Source organism: Zootoca vivipara, chromosome 16, assembly GCF_963506605.1.
Source record: "Zootoca vivipara chromosome 16, rZooViv1.1, whole genome shotgun sequence".
Classification (NCBI taxonomy): domain Eukaryota; kingdom Metazoa; phylum Chordata; class Lepidosauria; order Squamata; family Lacertidae; genus Zootoca; species Zootoca vivipara.
The window spans coordinates 14,451,027-14,467,464 of NC_083291.1; the positions used below are offsets into that span (position 1 = coordinate 14,451,027).

General features: G+C 44.0%; 1 protein-coding gene across 4 annotated transcripts in view; it reads right to left on the reverse strand.

The window, feature by feature from the left end:
* Positions 1-16,438, reverse strand: part of PALM2AKAP2 (PALM2 and AKAP2 fusion) — a 232,062-nt gene that overhangs the window by 97,191 nt on the left and 118,433 nt on the right. For all 4 annotated transcript variants that reach the window (XM_035097032.2, XM_035097034.2, XM_035097033.2 and 1 more), the window contains one exon: positions 4,093-4,160. In XM_035097032.2, the coding sequence (XP_034952923.2) occupies positions 4,093-4,160 (68 nt within the window). The remainder of the gene's footprint in view (positions 1-4,092; positions 4,161-16,438) is intronic.

Consider the following 16,438-nt stretch of genomic DNA (forward strand, 5'->3'; position numbering starts at 1 on the left):
TGCATCGCCTACAAGTTTTCTTCCTTGTTTCTGAACTGTAGCTTCCAGAAATTAAACCTGAATTGCTAATAGAACCCTAAAGATATGACAAGCCAAATCCAGACCTACACAAGCAAATCTCCTGGGTTAGATACTCTGAACGCTGCCAACCAGCTGTTCAGCAGGGGAAGAAGTATAGGTAAAGGTCCCCCTGACCATCAGGTCCAGTAGTGTCCGACTCTGGGGTTGCGGCACTCATCTCGCTCTATAGGCCGAGGGAGCCAGCGTTTGTCCGCAGACAGCTTCCGTGTCATGTGGCCAGCATGACAAAGCTGCTTCTGTCGAACCAGAGCAGCACACGGAAACGCCGTTTACCTTCCCGCCGGAGCGGTCCCTATTTATCTACTTGCACTTTGACGTGCTTTCGAACTGCTAGGTGGGCAGGAGCTGGGACCGAGCAACGGGAGCTCACCCTGTCGCAGGGATTCGAACCGCCGACCTTCTGATCAGCAAGCCCTAGACTCTGTGGTTTAACCCACAGCGCCACCTACAAGTTTTCTTCCTTGTTTCTGAACTGTAGCTTCCAGAAATGAAAGCTGAATTGCTAATAGAACCCTAAAGGTACAACAAGCCAAATCCAGACCTACACAAGCAAATCTCCCGGGTTAGATACTCTGAACGCTTCCAACCAGCTGTTCAGCAGGGGAAGAAGTATAAGGAAGGGAAATAAATCCAACCTTCTGCCCTGAACAGCCAATCTTCAGTCAATGCCCCTCCATCCTTCAACTGCCATCACTGAATTTAACTAGGGAAGGTGAATTTCTCTGTCCTTGGGTGTATCAATATTCTGCAGACAGTGTTCCACAGGCCAGCAGTACAGTTTGCTATGCCCAAGGAAAAGGGAACCTGTGGGGTTTCAGATGTGGCTAGAGTACCACTGCCATCATCCCTGACCATTAACCATGCTCGCTTAGGTTGGTGGGAGGTAGAGTCCAACAACATCTGCAAGGTCGCTGGTTCCCCTACTTGCTTTAACAGGTGGTCTTCAATGAAGCTGGTGTTGTTTAACAGAATCAGTGTCACCAGTGCGGTGCACATGCGTTCAAGCATGGCTAGGCAATCTGTGGGAGCGCACTGCTGGGACAATCAGATTGGCTCTGCTGGTGCGCTGCACAATCCCAAACTTGGCCCCTTCCCCCTCCTAGTAAACACAAGTAACATACCCTCCAATATTCCTCAGATGAAAATTGCGACTTTTCTCACTCCCCCTCAACTGACCCTCCTCGAACCCCCATTTTTTTTTGTCTCTCTCCTCCCCTGCAGAGCATTTCCTATCAGAGGAAGGGCAATTATGCCACCACAACTACACAAACAGAATACACACACACCCTCCACCGCCGTGAGAAAACCCTTTAATCCCGATCTTATTTTATTTTATTCTTTGATTAACAAAAAGAAAAACATGCTCCAATAAACAAGTATTAGAAAGGGGCAGGATTGGATGCAGATGCACAAAACGTATTTTTTAAAAAATCAAGACTCCTTGCGCTCTGCTCCACTCCCCCTTTCTTCCCGCCTTTCAGAACTGGTCCATCACACAGGGCAGGGCCAACAGAGTGCTTCCTTGCAGCCGTGCATGACAAGCGCTGACCTATCCTCCTCTCCGAGCTCAGCAGTGGCTGCACTGGCAGAGGAAATAGGGACATTCCGGGATCAAATCAGAAGCCAGAATGGCTTTGTTAATTCCGGGATTGTCCCTGGAGAATCGGGACATTTGGGGGGGGTATGCAGTGATGCTGCTGCTGCCAGAAGGCATTTGCTGCAGCCAAGCCCCACCCCAGTTACCAACTGTGGGGAGCACTAGAGGGGACTGACCAAGGGGCCTTAGGAGGAACAACCAGGGGGCGCTGTCCCCTTATTTCGCTATACCCAATGACAGGGCCATTTGCCACTGGCAGAGGAATGGTAAAATCCTAAAAGAAAGCTCAACAACTTCAATCCTAAAAGAAGGTCAACAACTTTGGTCGGCCCTTCAGTCGGCCCTCACGCATGTTCATCAAATCTGGCCCTCTTTGAAAAAAGTTTGGACACCCCTGGCATAAAGGATGTCTTGTGGCACATGGAGGAAAAAAGAAACCACTTCCATCCACATGCAAGTGTCATCTAGCCGCTAAAAGTATTGCTGTATCCAGCATTTCAGATGCATCCATGTCAAGGGCATCAATGTTTCTCCCTCAAAACAAAGCCCATCAATTTAGTTGTTTGATAAGCCATGCAACAGTGACAACAGCATGTTAAATAGGCATGATCTGTTGGATAATGTGGTCTAACCTCTTCAATATAATGTGTGCACAGATAATTAGACTGTAATATAGTAGATGAAAAATCACTCTGTTGGCATGCAAATTCTGGGGTTGATCTGAGTAACTTTACAAGTGGTTCCTCGGGTTACAAACACCTCGAGTTACAAACACTTCAGGTTACAGACTCCACTAACCCGGAAGTAGTACCTCGGGTTAAGAACTTTACCTCAAGATGAGTACAGAAATTGTGCGGCGGCAGTAGGAGGCCCCATTAGCTAATGGTTTCAGGTTAAGAACGGACCTCCAGAACAAATTAAGTTCGTAACCAGAGGTACCACTGTATTATTATTATTATTATTATTATTATTATTATTATTATTAATGAAGGTTTGGCTTGCTAGCAGGCCTCTGACGTTGCTCCACTATTCTGTTTGTTTTCTCTGCAAAAGTGTTTTGCTGATTTTGCTCACATCACATCATGAATACCACTGAGTCAGCTTCCCTATTGGAAAGTGTTGCCAATGTAATTAAACCTCCTTATTCAATAAAGGCTCTTTATTAAAAAGCGACACTTTTGGAAAACAAACAAACAAAAACAGGGAAAATCCTTCCAGCAAAAGACCCCGGGGGCATGTGAATGTGCTGGTGTTCCCTTCCTCCTTTTTCAGCTGCCTTTTTTATGGGAGTATGGGAGGCATAACTGAAATACTTTTCACTAATTTGCGATTCATGGCTGGCTTTGAAAAACTTACCTCCCCACCCCACCCCAACTAATTGGAAAACGTTAGCACATTTGACAGCTCACATCATGCCCTTGAAGGGCATCTAACTTCCATTGATATTCATAGTTGAGGCTTAAAGCAGTAGCTGGCAATATTCCCAAGTTGTTTCCCTTCAGAGAAAAGTGGGGCGCTTAAAATATCTCAGGTAGCAATCAGCAGTTTGAGAACTGACAGCACTTGTGTGCCCTGCAAATGGATGTTTGTGTGAGTGCGGCTTTGGCTGTTCTGCAGGAAGGGCGAGAGAGCAATTGTGCTTCCCTCTTAAAACTTCTGGGCCATGTCTACAGAGAGAGAGAGGAGATATGTGTCTTATCAATGCAGTGAGTGCCAGAAGCCCTATCAATCATCATCATCATCATCATCGATTTATTAATCACCTTCTAAACAAGCTGCTCAAAGCGATGTACACTACAGCCTGGAGAAGAGAAGGTTAAGGGGTGATATGATAGCCATGTTCAAATATATAAAAGGATGTCATATAGAGGAGGGAGAAAGATTGTTTTCTGCTGCTCCAGAGAAGCGGACACAGAGCAATGGATTCAAACTACAAGAAAGAAGATTCCACCTAAACATTAGGAAGAACTTCCTGACAGTAAGAGCTGTTCGGCAGTGGAATTTGCTGCCAAGGAGTGTGGTGCAGTCTCCTTCTTTGGAGGTCTTTAAGCAGAGGCTTGACAGGCATATGTCAAGAATGCTTTGATGGTGTTTCCTGCTTGGCAGGGGGTTGGACTGGATGGCCCTTGTGGTCTCTTCCAACTCTATGATTCTATGATTCTATGATCATTAAAAGCAGCTGAAAACAAAAGCAGCAAATACATATAAAACACAACTAAAACCAAAATACTGTAGACACTCTGTAAGGGCTGGAGTCACATGCAGGTCAGCAGATAGTGAAGTTAACTCTTTATTCAACATCCAGATTGTAATATTATAGAAGCTACGAGGCAAAAAATGGCCCTTTCTCAGTACTGGTTACCACAGGGCATTTAGGAAAACATAGGCTTACAAGAAGGTTCATATCAACTCACCGTGGCTGCCACTTCCACCTCAGAGCTTTCAGTTATCTCTTCAGGCCATACGTTAAATCCCTTAGTTTCTGTGAAGAAATATATATTTTAAATATTAAAAATGGTTCTATTCGTAGGCCATTAAAAAACCAAACAGAAAGCAGTGCAACAACAGAAATCAGTAGTACATATTAAAAACAAGCAGAATGAGTAATATTAGCAGATATGCTGGGCTGACCCCAAAATTATGATGGCCTGCCTAGATCCAAAGCATTATACTAGTTTTGCACAGCCATGGTAGCTTTAGACTTGCAGTTTCCCAAAGTGCAGCAGTTGCAAATCTACATGAACCTTTTTTTTTTTAAGGGAGGAGAGTTTCAAAAGCAGGTTAGTCATGTGGTATGCATGGGACTCAGCTGTGCAAAAGAAAAAGGATAAAAACTGCACAGGGTATGCTCAAGCGAGAGCTCTCCCTGCTTGTACTTATGGATATATAATTAGAAAAAGGGCTATGGAACTTTGTTTCAATATATGTTTACGGTGGCGAGACTATTATATGCAGAAAGATGGAAAGACGATTACCAGCAATGGAAGAATAGTTGTTAAAATCAACAGACTTCACTGTTTGAAACATGGCAACCCTAACATACGGATTTGGGGATTGAAGATAATGTTGGTTTATAGAAAATGGTTTTGTTGAGTGTTATATTGGGGCAGATGAAGTGACTATTGTTTATATATATTGGACAGATGAAAAATGGGAAGTTCTTTAATTTCTGTATTTTATCTTTTCTAGTCTCTCTTTTAAATTCTTTTCTCTCTCTTTTAAATTCTTTTCTCCTCCTTCCCTTTTCTTTTCCTCTTTTCCTCCATGTTTTTATTATATTTAATGTTGGATAAAAATGTATATTTGGTATTAAGTTTTGTATCTCTCTTTATAAACTCTAATGGAACTTATTCCAAAAAAGAAAAGAAAATAGCATAACATATGGCCTTTATTTCATTCATCACAACTCTTTTTTGTCCTATTTTCAATTGCGGTTTAGAGAGTCTGGCGTTAAAAGGCTTACAAATACTGTACCTTTGTAAGCTTTTTATCATTTGTAATGCATATTTTAAGGGAAAATAAGGAAATATATAAAACTTAAAGTTAGTAAAAAAGTTAGTAAAAAAGGGACCCCTGACCATTAGGTCCAGTCATGGACGCTTTACTGGCCGAGGGAGCCGGCGTACAGCTTCCAGGTCATGTGGCCAGCATGACTAAGCCGCTTCTGGCGAACCAGAGCAATGCACGTAAATGCCGTTTACCTTCCCGCCGTAGCAGTACCTATTTATCTACTTGCACTTTGATGTGCTTTCGAATTGCTAGGTTGGCAGGAGCTGGGACCAAGCAACAGGAGCTCACCCAACCTTCTGATCAGCAGGCCCTAGGCTCTGTGGTTTAACCTACAGTTAGTAGTTAGTAGAAGCACATTAAAAAACAAACAAACACCTGTACCATGGACCACAGAATCAGAAATCTAAACAGATTAATTAATTTCAAAAACTGCAGGCTGAATGAGCACCAGCGCATGTTACTCATGTCAATTTCAGCCCTCTTTTCATCCGGCCACATTGCAGGGAAATTAAATGAGGCGTAGCTCCTGTAGGGCAGCTCAATCAGCACTAGCTAGCTGGGCAGCTTTTGATCTGTCTGTGTTCTCGCTAGATTCCCTTATGTTGAGCACACTGCTGACTTACTTGTTTCATCTGATTCACTGTTGATATATCAGCCCTTTGGGTGGCTGATGGAGCAGCAACAATCAGAGAGAGGGGACAACAAACGGAGTTGAGGTAGTAGCAGCTCAGTTGGCAGAGTGGGAGACCTGTTCATCTCGGGGTCGTGGGTTCAAGCCCCATGTTGGGCAAAAAGATCCCTGCATCGCAGGGGGTTGGACTAGATCACCCTGGTGGTCCCTGGCAACTCCACCATTCTGTGATTCTATCTCCTCAAATGCAAAGCAGACTCCCAATGAGAGGGCAAGGAGCCTGCTAGTTAAGACTGAGGACTGGCCAGATCTAACTCCCCTGCTTACAACCCCCTCCCTTTATTAATCATATATGAGGGTCAACATTAGATTTATTGAATTAAAAAAAATGACATTTGTAACACTATTGTTGATAATACAAGGATGGTATGGTGGGGGAGGGGCTGATATTTTCCTGAAGCACGTCCCTCAAATCACTTGGAGGGGTGATTATTATTATTTAAATAGACAAAGACAACGCCTTCTCCACATCAATATAAGGCAGCAATTGTGTCATTTAAGGGCAATTTTAAACACGTGGGGATCATTCACTACCCAAATACCTTGGGCAAGCGGAGTTTCACCTCCTCATTCACCTTAATTGAGTCCTAATTGTCTCTGAAATATACTCGGAGTCAAGAGTGAATTTCATGCTCTTTATTCAGCTCATAGTCATCAAGGAGGAGAAGAGAAGACGAATCGCTCTTTTCCCCAAACCATCTGCTTATATACATTATTTACACAATGGGCCTTGCGTGATTGGCTACTTCAGGGCTACACCTGTGGGCCAATTATATTGTGGATTGACTTCTGCCTGCAGCCTGATTGGCTGCTCCTACAGGCCAATCAGGTAGCAGATTCACTTCTGCCAGCCGCCTGATTGGCTGCTCCAGCAGGCCAATCAGGTTGAGGATTCACTTCCACCTGGAGTAGGATTGGGTAGCTCCCGCTGATTCTGAATCCTATTGTTCTAGGATTCAGCTCAGTACATAACAGTCTCCAAGGTCATTTTAATCAAATGTTGGAAGTGTGTTTGTCTTCAAACGCCATCAAACAATCCTTTACTGAGTAGGATAATATACTGCGGGTCAAGTACAGTGGGAAAGTTTCATTTATACTCCTCTGGGGGTCAATTGTGACATCCAAGGGATGGGAGAGCTAAACCAAACAGGCACAAGAGCTTTGATCCTAAGTTGTGAGCTTTTAAGACCTGGTATCTATTTCAGTGCCAAGGCTCAACGATAACACATCGGAACTTAGAGTAGATTGAGATGCCTCTGAGCAGGTGTAGAGTGTATTTCCCTCACCACTGAGTAACACCAAAGAGAAGTTATCCTAAGAGCAAATGGACACAAGCCTATGATTTTTATGTATGTGTGGACAACACCACTTATACCAATAAATGTCGAAAAGGTGTGTTTGCTGATGAGTATTCAGATATTTCAGTTGGACTGGAATGCAAGCATGTTGTTCTAATCATATGTCTTCAAAAGGTTGTATAGTTACATATCACCTTGGCTCAGGGGTTGCATGGCGCCATACCCTCCAACATTTCTCCGATGAAAATAGGGGCATCCTAAGGAAAAGCGGGACATTCTGGGATCAAATAAGAAACTGGGACAGCTTCTGTAAATCCGGGACTGTCCCGGGAAAACAGGGACACTTGGAGGGCCTGATGAGATCTTCCCAAAGGCTCAATCAGCAGTGACCTTTATGATATCATAGAATTCATCAGAAGACTTTAGTGTAAGGAGTTATTAAAAAGAAACCCAGCAGCTTTGTTATTTTAGATATTGGTTTATAAGCTAAACCAAGCAATGTGGAGTGATCATGCCTAGTGTAGGTAAAGGTAAACGACCCCTGGGCGGTTAAGTCCAGTCAAAGGCAACTATGGGGTTGTGGCGCTCATCATCTCGCTTTCAGGCCAAGGGAGCCGGTGTTTGTCCACAGACAGCTTTCCGGGTCATGTGGCCAGCATGACTAAACCGCTTCTGGCGCAACGGAACACTGTGATGGAAAACCAGAGCGCACGAAAACGCCATTTATCCTCCCACCGCAGTGGTACCTACTTATCTACTTGCACTGGTGTGCTTTTGAACTGCTAGGCTGGCAGGAGCTGGGACAGAGCAACCGGACCTCACCCTGTCACAGGGATTCAAACCGCCAACCTTCCAATTGGCAAGCCCAAGAGGCTCAGTGATTTAGACCAGTGTTTCTCAACCAGTGTGCCTCCAGATGTTTTGGGACTACAACTCCCATCATCCCTAGCTAGCAAGACCAGTGGTCAGGAATGATGGGAGTTGTAGTCCCAAAACATCTGGAGGCACACTGGTTGAGAAACACTGATTTAGACCACATTGCCACCCGCATCCCTAGTCTACTGCAGAAAGCACCTAGCGATGGAGGAACATCCAGGTTGAAGGTAACGCTCTAGTTCCTGCTTCACATCCTGGTCACGAGGGCTTCCTTTTTAAACACTACAGACACCATTATGATAGTGTCTGCATTGACCCGCAACTCACATCAGAGCCAAGTATTGGATTTTAATTTTAAGACCCTAAACCAGGGAGGGGGAAACTGTGACCCTCCAGATGTTGGACACCAGCTAGCACAGCCAATAGCCAGAGGTGATAATCCAACAATGGAGGGCCACAGGTTCCCATCCCCACCCTTGCCCTAAGTAACCTGCAACCTGGATATACTATTGCTGCTAACTTTATTGTTTATACCCTGCCCATCTGGCTGGGTTTCCCCAGCCACTCTGGGCAACTTCCAGCAAAATATAAAAACGTAATAAAACATCAAACATTAAAAAAAACCTTCCTGATACAGGGCTGCTTTCAGATGTCTCCAAAAAGTAGTGTAGTTCTTTATCTCCTTGACATCTGATGGGAGGGTGTTCCACAGGTAAAAGGTAAAGGGACCCCTGACCATTAGGTCCAGTCGTGACCGACTCTGGGGTTGCGCGCTCATCTCGCATTATTGGCCGAGGGAGCCGGCATACAGCTTCCAGGTCATGTGGCCAGCATGACTAAGCCACTTCTGGTGAACCAGAGCAGCACATGGAAACGCCGTTTACCTTCCCGCTGTAGCGGTTCCTATTTATCTACTTGCATTTTGACGTGCTTTCGAACTGCTAGGTTGGCAGGAGCTGGGACCAAGCGACGGGAGCTCACCCCGTCACAGGGATTCAAATCGCCGACCTTCTGATCAGCAAGCCCTAGGCTCAGTGGTTTAACCACAGCGCCACCTGGGTCCCACAAGGAGGGCGCAAATGCCAAGAAGGCTCTCTGCCTGGTTCCCTGTAACCTCACTTCTCACAGCGAGGGAACTGCCAGAAGACCCTCAGAAGCGGACCTCAGGCTGAATGATGGGGGTAGAGATGCTTCTTCAGGTATACTGGGCCAAGGACGTTTAGAGCTTCAAAGGTCAGCACCCACACTTTGAATTGTGCTCGGAAATGTACTGGGAGCCAGTAAAGATCATTTAGGACCGGTGTTACATGGTCCCGGCAGCCACTCCCAGCCACCAGCCTAGCTGCCGTATTCAGGATTAGTTGTAGTTTCCGAATCACTTTCAAAGGTAGCCCAACATAGAGTGCATTGAAATAGTCCAATGATTATCTCTTCCCTTAAGACCCCACATACATGCTTAGATCTTCAAAATTTCCTACCACTGGTTGAGATACATCGCTGCTCCATGGGGCATAACTTACTTACTGGTTCTCTCTCACCTGGCTGGAATTATTTGTCATGGGAGTGTCCATTGGGCAGAATATAAATAATACTATTATTAATTATTATTACTTAACACATGAAATGCCACTGGTGCCATGCCCTCATGAAGATGACTTAGGCAAGCCTCTCTCTCCCATAGCCTCCCCTTAATTAAGTCACAGAGTTCCTGCAAGGTTCACTGAGAAAACGACTGTGAAATGCTTTGAACACTCAGAAGCACTATGTGACTACCGTAATAATAAGATTTTTTTTTAAAAAAAAATGCTTTGGGGGTCTAACCAGGTACCTAATGACATCACACTATCAAATATTCTGTGACTGTAAAATGAAATATGCTTCTACTCGGCATTGCCTGCTATATTTATTGGCCAGAGATATTGATTGCAGCTGTTGCTCCGGTGAGAGCTACTGACAACAGCAATTGAGATAATCTGCACACTATAGAGTTCCTTATTCTTTCCGAAGGCGTTGCAAGCAGAGGAAAAGAAAAGAAAGAGAAGTTGGCAGGGAAACCCTTTTGAAGTATTTCTGTGGCTTGAAAACACCCTCTGAAAGGATCCCTGCATTCATGGTGCTGAGTATCTTTTGAAAACCTGCCTCTTCAGTTCATCAAGTGGCCACAAAGGGCCACGATAACGGTTGCTTCCTTTTATTTCAAGGCCATTATGTGTTGGCGCGTTATAGCAATGAGATCCCATGCACAGAAGATCTATTTTTCTTCTTTCAGCAACTACAGAACAGACCAAGCGGATTAGGTGACTAGCAAAATGACTGCCGTGTGATGACAAGAGTTGCATGTATGTGCCATAAGAACACAGGAAGCGACTTAGGCCGAGTCCGACCATCGCTCCATCTAGCTCAGTGTCGTTGACAATGATTAAAAGTCACTTTTCAGGGTTTCATCCCATGTCTGTCTGGAAATGCCATGCCATGCTAGACCTATGGTCTTCATCAATGATGGGCCTATACATTGCAGGGGCTGCTGACAGTGGGGACAATTTTTGCATGTATACCCCAACTATGTTCAGCTTTCTTTCTTTCTTTCTTTCTTTTTTAAGGGCAACATGGGCACAGCCTCAGATGTTGAATTAAAATGGGGAACCGGATTTGGCACTAGCATGCAGAATACCTGAGCAAACCCTGCGGCCCTGGAACCCGCCAGGTGCTCCTGTCCAGCTCGGACTCCGAGGGAGGCACAAAACCCCACAAATTGTTCCCTGTTCCCCCTGGATCAGCCTCTGGCCTTGCTACCCATTCCACAGACCTTGATAGGGGCCAACACTAGTGACATTGGGCCTCCAAACCCCTTTATTTTTTGAAGGCCTGATATGAGCACTGCAGCCCCCAACACAGCCAAAATCCTACCTTCCCCACAATGATGTGCTGCCATGAAAGCCCAGGGTCCTGTCACGATAGGACCCATTTGCCCGGCAGCAGCAACAGTACTGAAAGGACTGCCAACAGTGAAAACAGACTCACTGGTACGGCAGGCATTTAAATTTTCCCACAAGGGGAGAAATTCATGGCGAGTTCTGGCAACTCCTCGTCTAGAAAAATAGCACGGATTACTTCGATTTATATACCACCTTTTGTCCAAAGATCCCCGGGTGGTATACAACATTAAGAACATAATTTATGCAGCATAATGATAAAAACACCATATAGAATGCTCTGAGGCTCATTTCCTGAGGCTGCAATCCTATGTCCACTTTCCTAGGTGCAAGCCCCAGGGTGCAGAGTGGGGTTTACTTTGGAGTCAACATGCATAGGGTTACTCTGCATGGTAGTTTAGACTCTGGATCAACTCAGATTGAAAGGACTATGTTTATAAATGAAATTATCCTGCCTCCGTTGCTGTCCTCTTGGAAATATTGTGAAATGAGTAGCAGAAACCCCCTAGGTCTCGGAGCAAACCTTTCATATTGAATACTTTGGAACACACTTCTGCCTCCCTCAGTTAGAGATCAATTCTACTTTACCCTCTTCGAGCATTTATGTAAGCTGTCCTTCACTGTTATGGGATGTATTTTGAGAAGTGACACCTGACTGCATTATATCTATTATAGAAACAATGCTCTCCCTCTTCAAAATCCCCAACAGCATTAAAACATGTTGCAATAAAATATACATGAACTTTTTATTGGCTTGTGGCTGCTGACATCCATTTTTATGACTCTCTCCTCAGTCATCAAACTTAGAAATTCATTACTGTATCTCCATGCTGTATTCTCAATGCCGTTGGTCTGCAAGGAAAGTCCTTAAAATTATATGGCTATCTGCAGAGGTGCTGCCAGGTGCCCCACTCTTTTCTCTGCTGTTACTTGCCGGCTCCCCCCCCCTTACCTTTTGCTTGCCATCTTGGTCGCAAAGATCTCTCTCCAGGGCCAGCAAGCCTATTTGCAACCACACCATGCAAGGGGAAGTGCTGAGATGGTCAACACCCCTCCATGATAACTTAATTAGCTGATTGGCTGAGATTGCTGCCACTCTTGCTCTTTGAGGAATGGTTTAAATTAAGACCGTGGGCAGCTGGTGGCTTGGCTGCAACCCAGCATTTTCCTTCCTAGAGCATCACTGCTGTTTCCTGCCATAGCACAGGGGGCTTTTTTTGGGGGGGGGAAGGGGTGATTGGGGATAGGCTGAGCTGTGCAGCGTACAGCCTTGAATTTGGGTCCCATAGTGTAGCCTTAATGGAACAGTCTGGCCAAATTGTGTGGAACAGTCTGGCCAAAGCTTGACCACTTGACTCTTCTGAATGTATAAATTCACCCTCAGTTTGGTTGATATACCATATTTTTCGGTGTATAAGACGCCCCCATGCATAAGACGGAACCCCCCTTTTAACCCAGAATTAAGAAATCAATATTTTAGGGTTGCCATATCTCTAGAAGTGAAAATCCGGAAGGGCGGCAACAGAGGTGGAGAGTTGTTGAGCTTTTTTGGGGCAAATGGATGAACGGGCACATGCTGCAAGCCCCAGTCACATTGCCAATCGCGTGATCCAACGCAGACATTTGCTAAAAAATAAAAATGAAAAAATCCCCCCAGCTGCCCGCTTTTAAAAGTTTGGCAGAACTGGTTTTGGCAGCTTCTTCATGGCAGCCGCGGGGAGGTACGTAGTGGGTTTTTATTTTTATTTTTTACCCCTGTGCATTCACCATCCGTGTCTAAGATGACCCCAATTTTTGACTTTTGTTGTTGTTGCAAAAAGGCATCGTCTTATACATGGGAAAATACGGTATTCCTCTTTTTTCAACAAGGGGACTGCATGTGGCATTTGTTTCTCTTCCATCTTACCTTCCGTTGTCTTCTGTGGGTAGACCACACATATTGTCCTCCAAGGAGCCACTGAACATACAAGGGGCATCTCAGCTATTGCAAGCAGCCTGAGCAACGGGAATGCCATCTTGGTCTGAAGATCAATCTAAACTATATTTCTGCCAAGCCGGACACGTATATGCAAAGAACATGACTGCTTCTCTTTACTTTGGTGTTAGTTTGAAGTGTGTACCCTCCATTGAGTCAAATCCCCTTGTGCTGGATCAAGTAGATTATAAACTCAGAATTACATGTGCTGTACTGTTAAATTTGCTTGTTGTGGGAATTAGAATTATATATTTTTTTTTAAAAATACATTTTATTCCAATTTTCCAAATTCAACAAATTAACAAAACCAATCTTTTATACAAAATCTTATATTCACATCTTTTACCTTGCTCCGCCGAGCTATGACTTCCCCCCCTCCCTTCATGCGGGTTTCTTGTTAATTCCCTTTTTTGCAGTTCCTTTTTTAACATATTGGTCAATTCGTAAGGTTTATTTTAATCCTGCGAGAGTTTTTAATGATCTACAGTTTTTCTCCATATAGTCCACATATTTACTCCAGTCCTTTTGAAACCTTGTCTCCCCCTGGTCACGAATCTTGCATGTCAATCTAGCAAGTTCAGCATAGTCCATCATTTTTATCTGCCACTCCACAATTGTAGGTAATTCCTGTAATTTCCATTTTTGGGCTAACAAAGTCCTAGCCGCGGTTGTTGCATACATAAACAGTGTTTGATCTTCTTTTCTAATCTCTCCTCCTATTATTCCTAACAAAAATGCTTCTGGTTTTTTTGGGAAGGTATATCTAAACATCTTTTTCAATTCGTTATATAAACTTTCCCAAAATCTTTTAACTTTTTCGCATGTCCACCACATATGATAAAATTCACCATCTTTCTCTTTACATTTCCAGCAACTTTTATCACTCATTCTATACATTTTAGCTAATTTAACTGGAGTTAAATACCATCTGTACATCATCTTATATACATTTTCTTTCAAGGCAGTACATGCTGTAAATCTTAAAGTTTGATTCCATAATTTCAACCACGCATCATATTCAATATTATGCCCCAAATCTTTTGCCGGGAATTAGAATTATAGGTGGGATGCATAACTTCAGCTAGTGCATTTTTAAAAAATCCAGCTGTTATCAACTTCCTTTTTTAATTTTCTCCTTTGAAATATATTTTGCAAAATAGCTGACTCATCATTCTCCCTGGCAAGGTGCATCAGTCTCCCTCAGAATTAACTTGAAGGTGGAATTTAAAAACTTTTTTTTAAAAATCTATCCAGGCATTTGATGACAGAAAGACCCTGGTAACCCTGATATTATTAGTTTTGACAGTAGGTGATTGTTTTTAGGAGCTTTTAACTCTTTATAGAAGTTTGAGGTTTATTGTTTTAGCACTAACATGTTTGCTAATCTGGGTTCCTTTGGAGCAAGGTGTAAATTTAAACAAAAGTGATAAGAAAAAAATTTCTCTTTGCACTCTTTACACATTTGGGTTTAGAGCAGGGGGGGCTAATATAACACCTTCCAGTTGTTGCTGGGCCACAACTCCCATCACCGAACCATAGGCCATGGTGACTGATGGGAAATGGAGTCCAACATCTGGAAGGCATGATGTTGGCTACTTCTGCTTTATAGCTTGTGACCCAGCAAGCCAAATCTGGAGAAAGGAGGTGTGTGTGTGTGTGTTGGTTTGGGGGGCCATGGGCTCTTCCTCAGCCAGATCTAAGGTTTCAGTAAGTTATTCCTAGTTTATACCAAAAATCTTCAGCCCAACTATGTGTTATGTTAAGTGTGAAAAAGCAGCTGAAGGGGGGCTGATTGGGTGTGGGTGTGCAAAGGGGAGATGCCAGGAACCAAAAATGATGGCTGCACAGATGACAGTTAGCTCACTTAGGTGAACTCGAGGGGAAAATGCATCCCAAGGAGTTTTTTTGACATGAAGCATTAATATATATTTTTTGATTAAAGAGTTTTCTCCAAACACATTTGGAACCAATTCTATTTGTGCAGCTGCCTTTTTGTTGTTGCTGTTGCTCACTTTTTCTGCAGCTGTTTTTGATTCACTCTGATGTGAGTGGGAAGATGGGGTTAACCCTTTCCCTCTTGCACCACCAAAAATTACACATCACTTGTGTGCGCGCACACACACTGTACTTTTAAAGCACATTTGAAGCACATTCCCCAGCAACCCTTAACTAAACACAGTGCCCATAATTCTTTGAGGGAAAATGTTATTTGAATGTGCTTTAAAGGCACAGTGTGTACACGGTCCCAAGAAAGGGCTATTTGCACATGTGCTGTAAATCTTCTTTGCAGCAAATAGCTTCAAGGATGATCTGCAACAAGAAAATGGTGAGGGGCAAGCGTTAAACCTTTCTTCCTAATCCATATCAGGATCACAACCAGCCTCGTGATGGTTTCTTTTCCAAGAGATATCTAAGCTGGTGACTCTTTGAATGAGAACGCTATGCTTGAAATACCTCATCCACCAGGGCAATTCTTATGTTCATAACCATCTCTTCATTTTTGGAATAAGGGTGCTTCCAAATGGGTGTTTATTACAGGACCAGTGCTCTTCACACATGCCAGCATTTTGTAGCATCTGTAATAAGGTAAAGGTAAAGGGACTCCTGGACAGTTAAGTCTGGTCAAGGGTGACTATGGGGTCCCGGTGCTCATCTCGCTTTCAGGCCGAGGGAGCCGGCGTTTGTCCACAGACAGCTTTCCGGGTCATGTGGCCAGCTTGTCTAAACTGCTTCTGGTGCAACAGAACACCGTGATGGAAGCCAGAGGGCATGGAAACGCCGTTTAACTTCCCACCACAGTGGTGCCTATTTATCTACTTGCACTGGTGTGCTTTCAAACTGCTAGGTTGGCAGGAGCTGGGACAGAGCAACGGGAGCTCACCTTGTTGCGGGGATTCAAGCCACTGACCTTCTGATAGGCAAGCCCAAGTGGCTCAGTGGTTTAGACCACAGCGCCACCTGTGCCTCCTGGCATCCGCAATACCTCACTGGCATAAAAACGCCAGTCGATACCCCCCATATTTAATCCAAATGTATGCTTTCCAATGAAAATTCTGTAAAAAACAACAACCCAATTTGGTTGCCAATGAGAGCCATCTCCAATGTCTCGGGAATCCATTTGCAAATCCAGGCCCCACCTGGAAGCACCTCAAGTACTGTATATTTCTGCGTATAAGACTACTTTTTAACCCAGGAAAATCTTCTCAAAAGTCGGGGTCGTATTTCTTATACGGCGAGTATATCCCAAACTCTATATTTTAACTGGAAAAGTTGGGGGTCGTCTTACACGCCGAGTCATCTTATACGCCAGAATATATGGTAGTCTTACTTGGTATTTGAGGGGCAGTCCTCACTTTACACAACAACAAATTCAAGTTTGCTGTTGGGTGTATCCTCAATGGAAACTGCAGCCGTCTTCCAAATTTGGAAAGTACACCTCTGTGATATGCAAGTCTTCAAATTCCTGTTTGTCACATT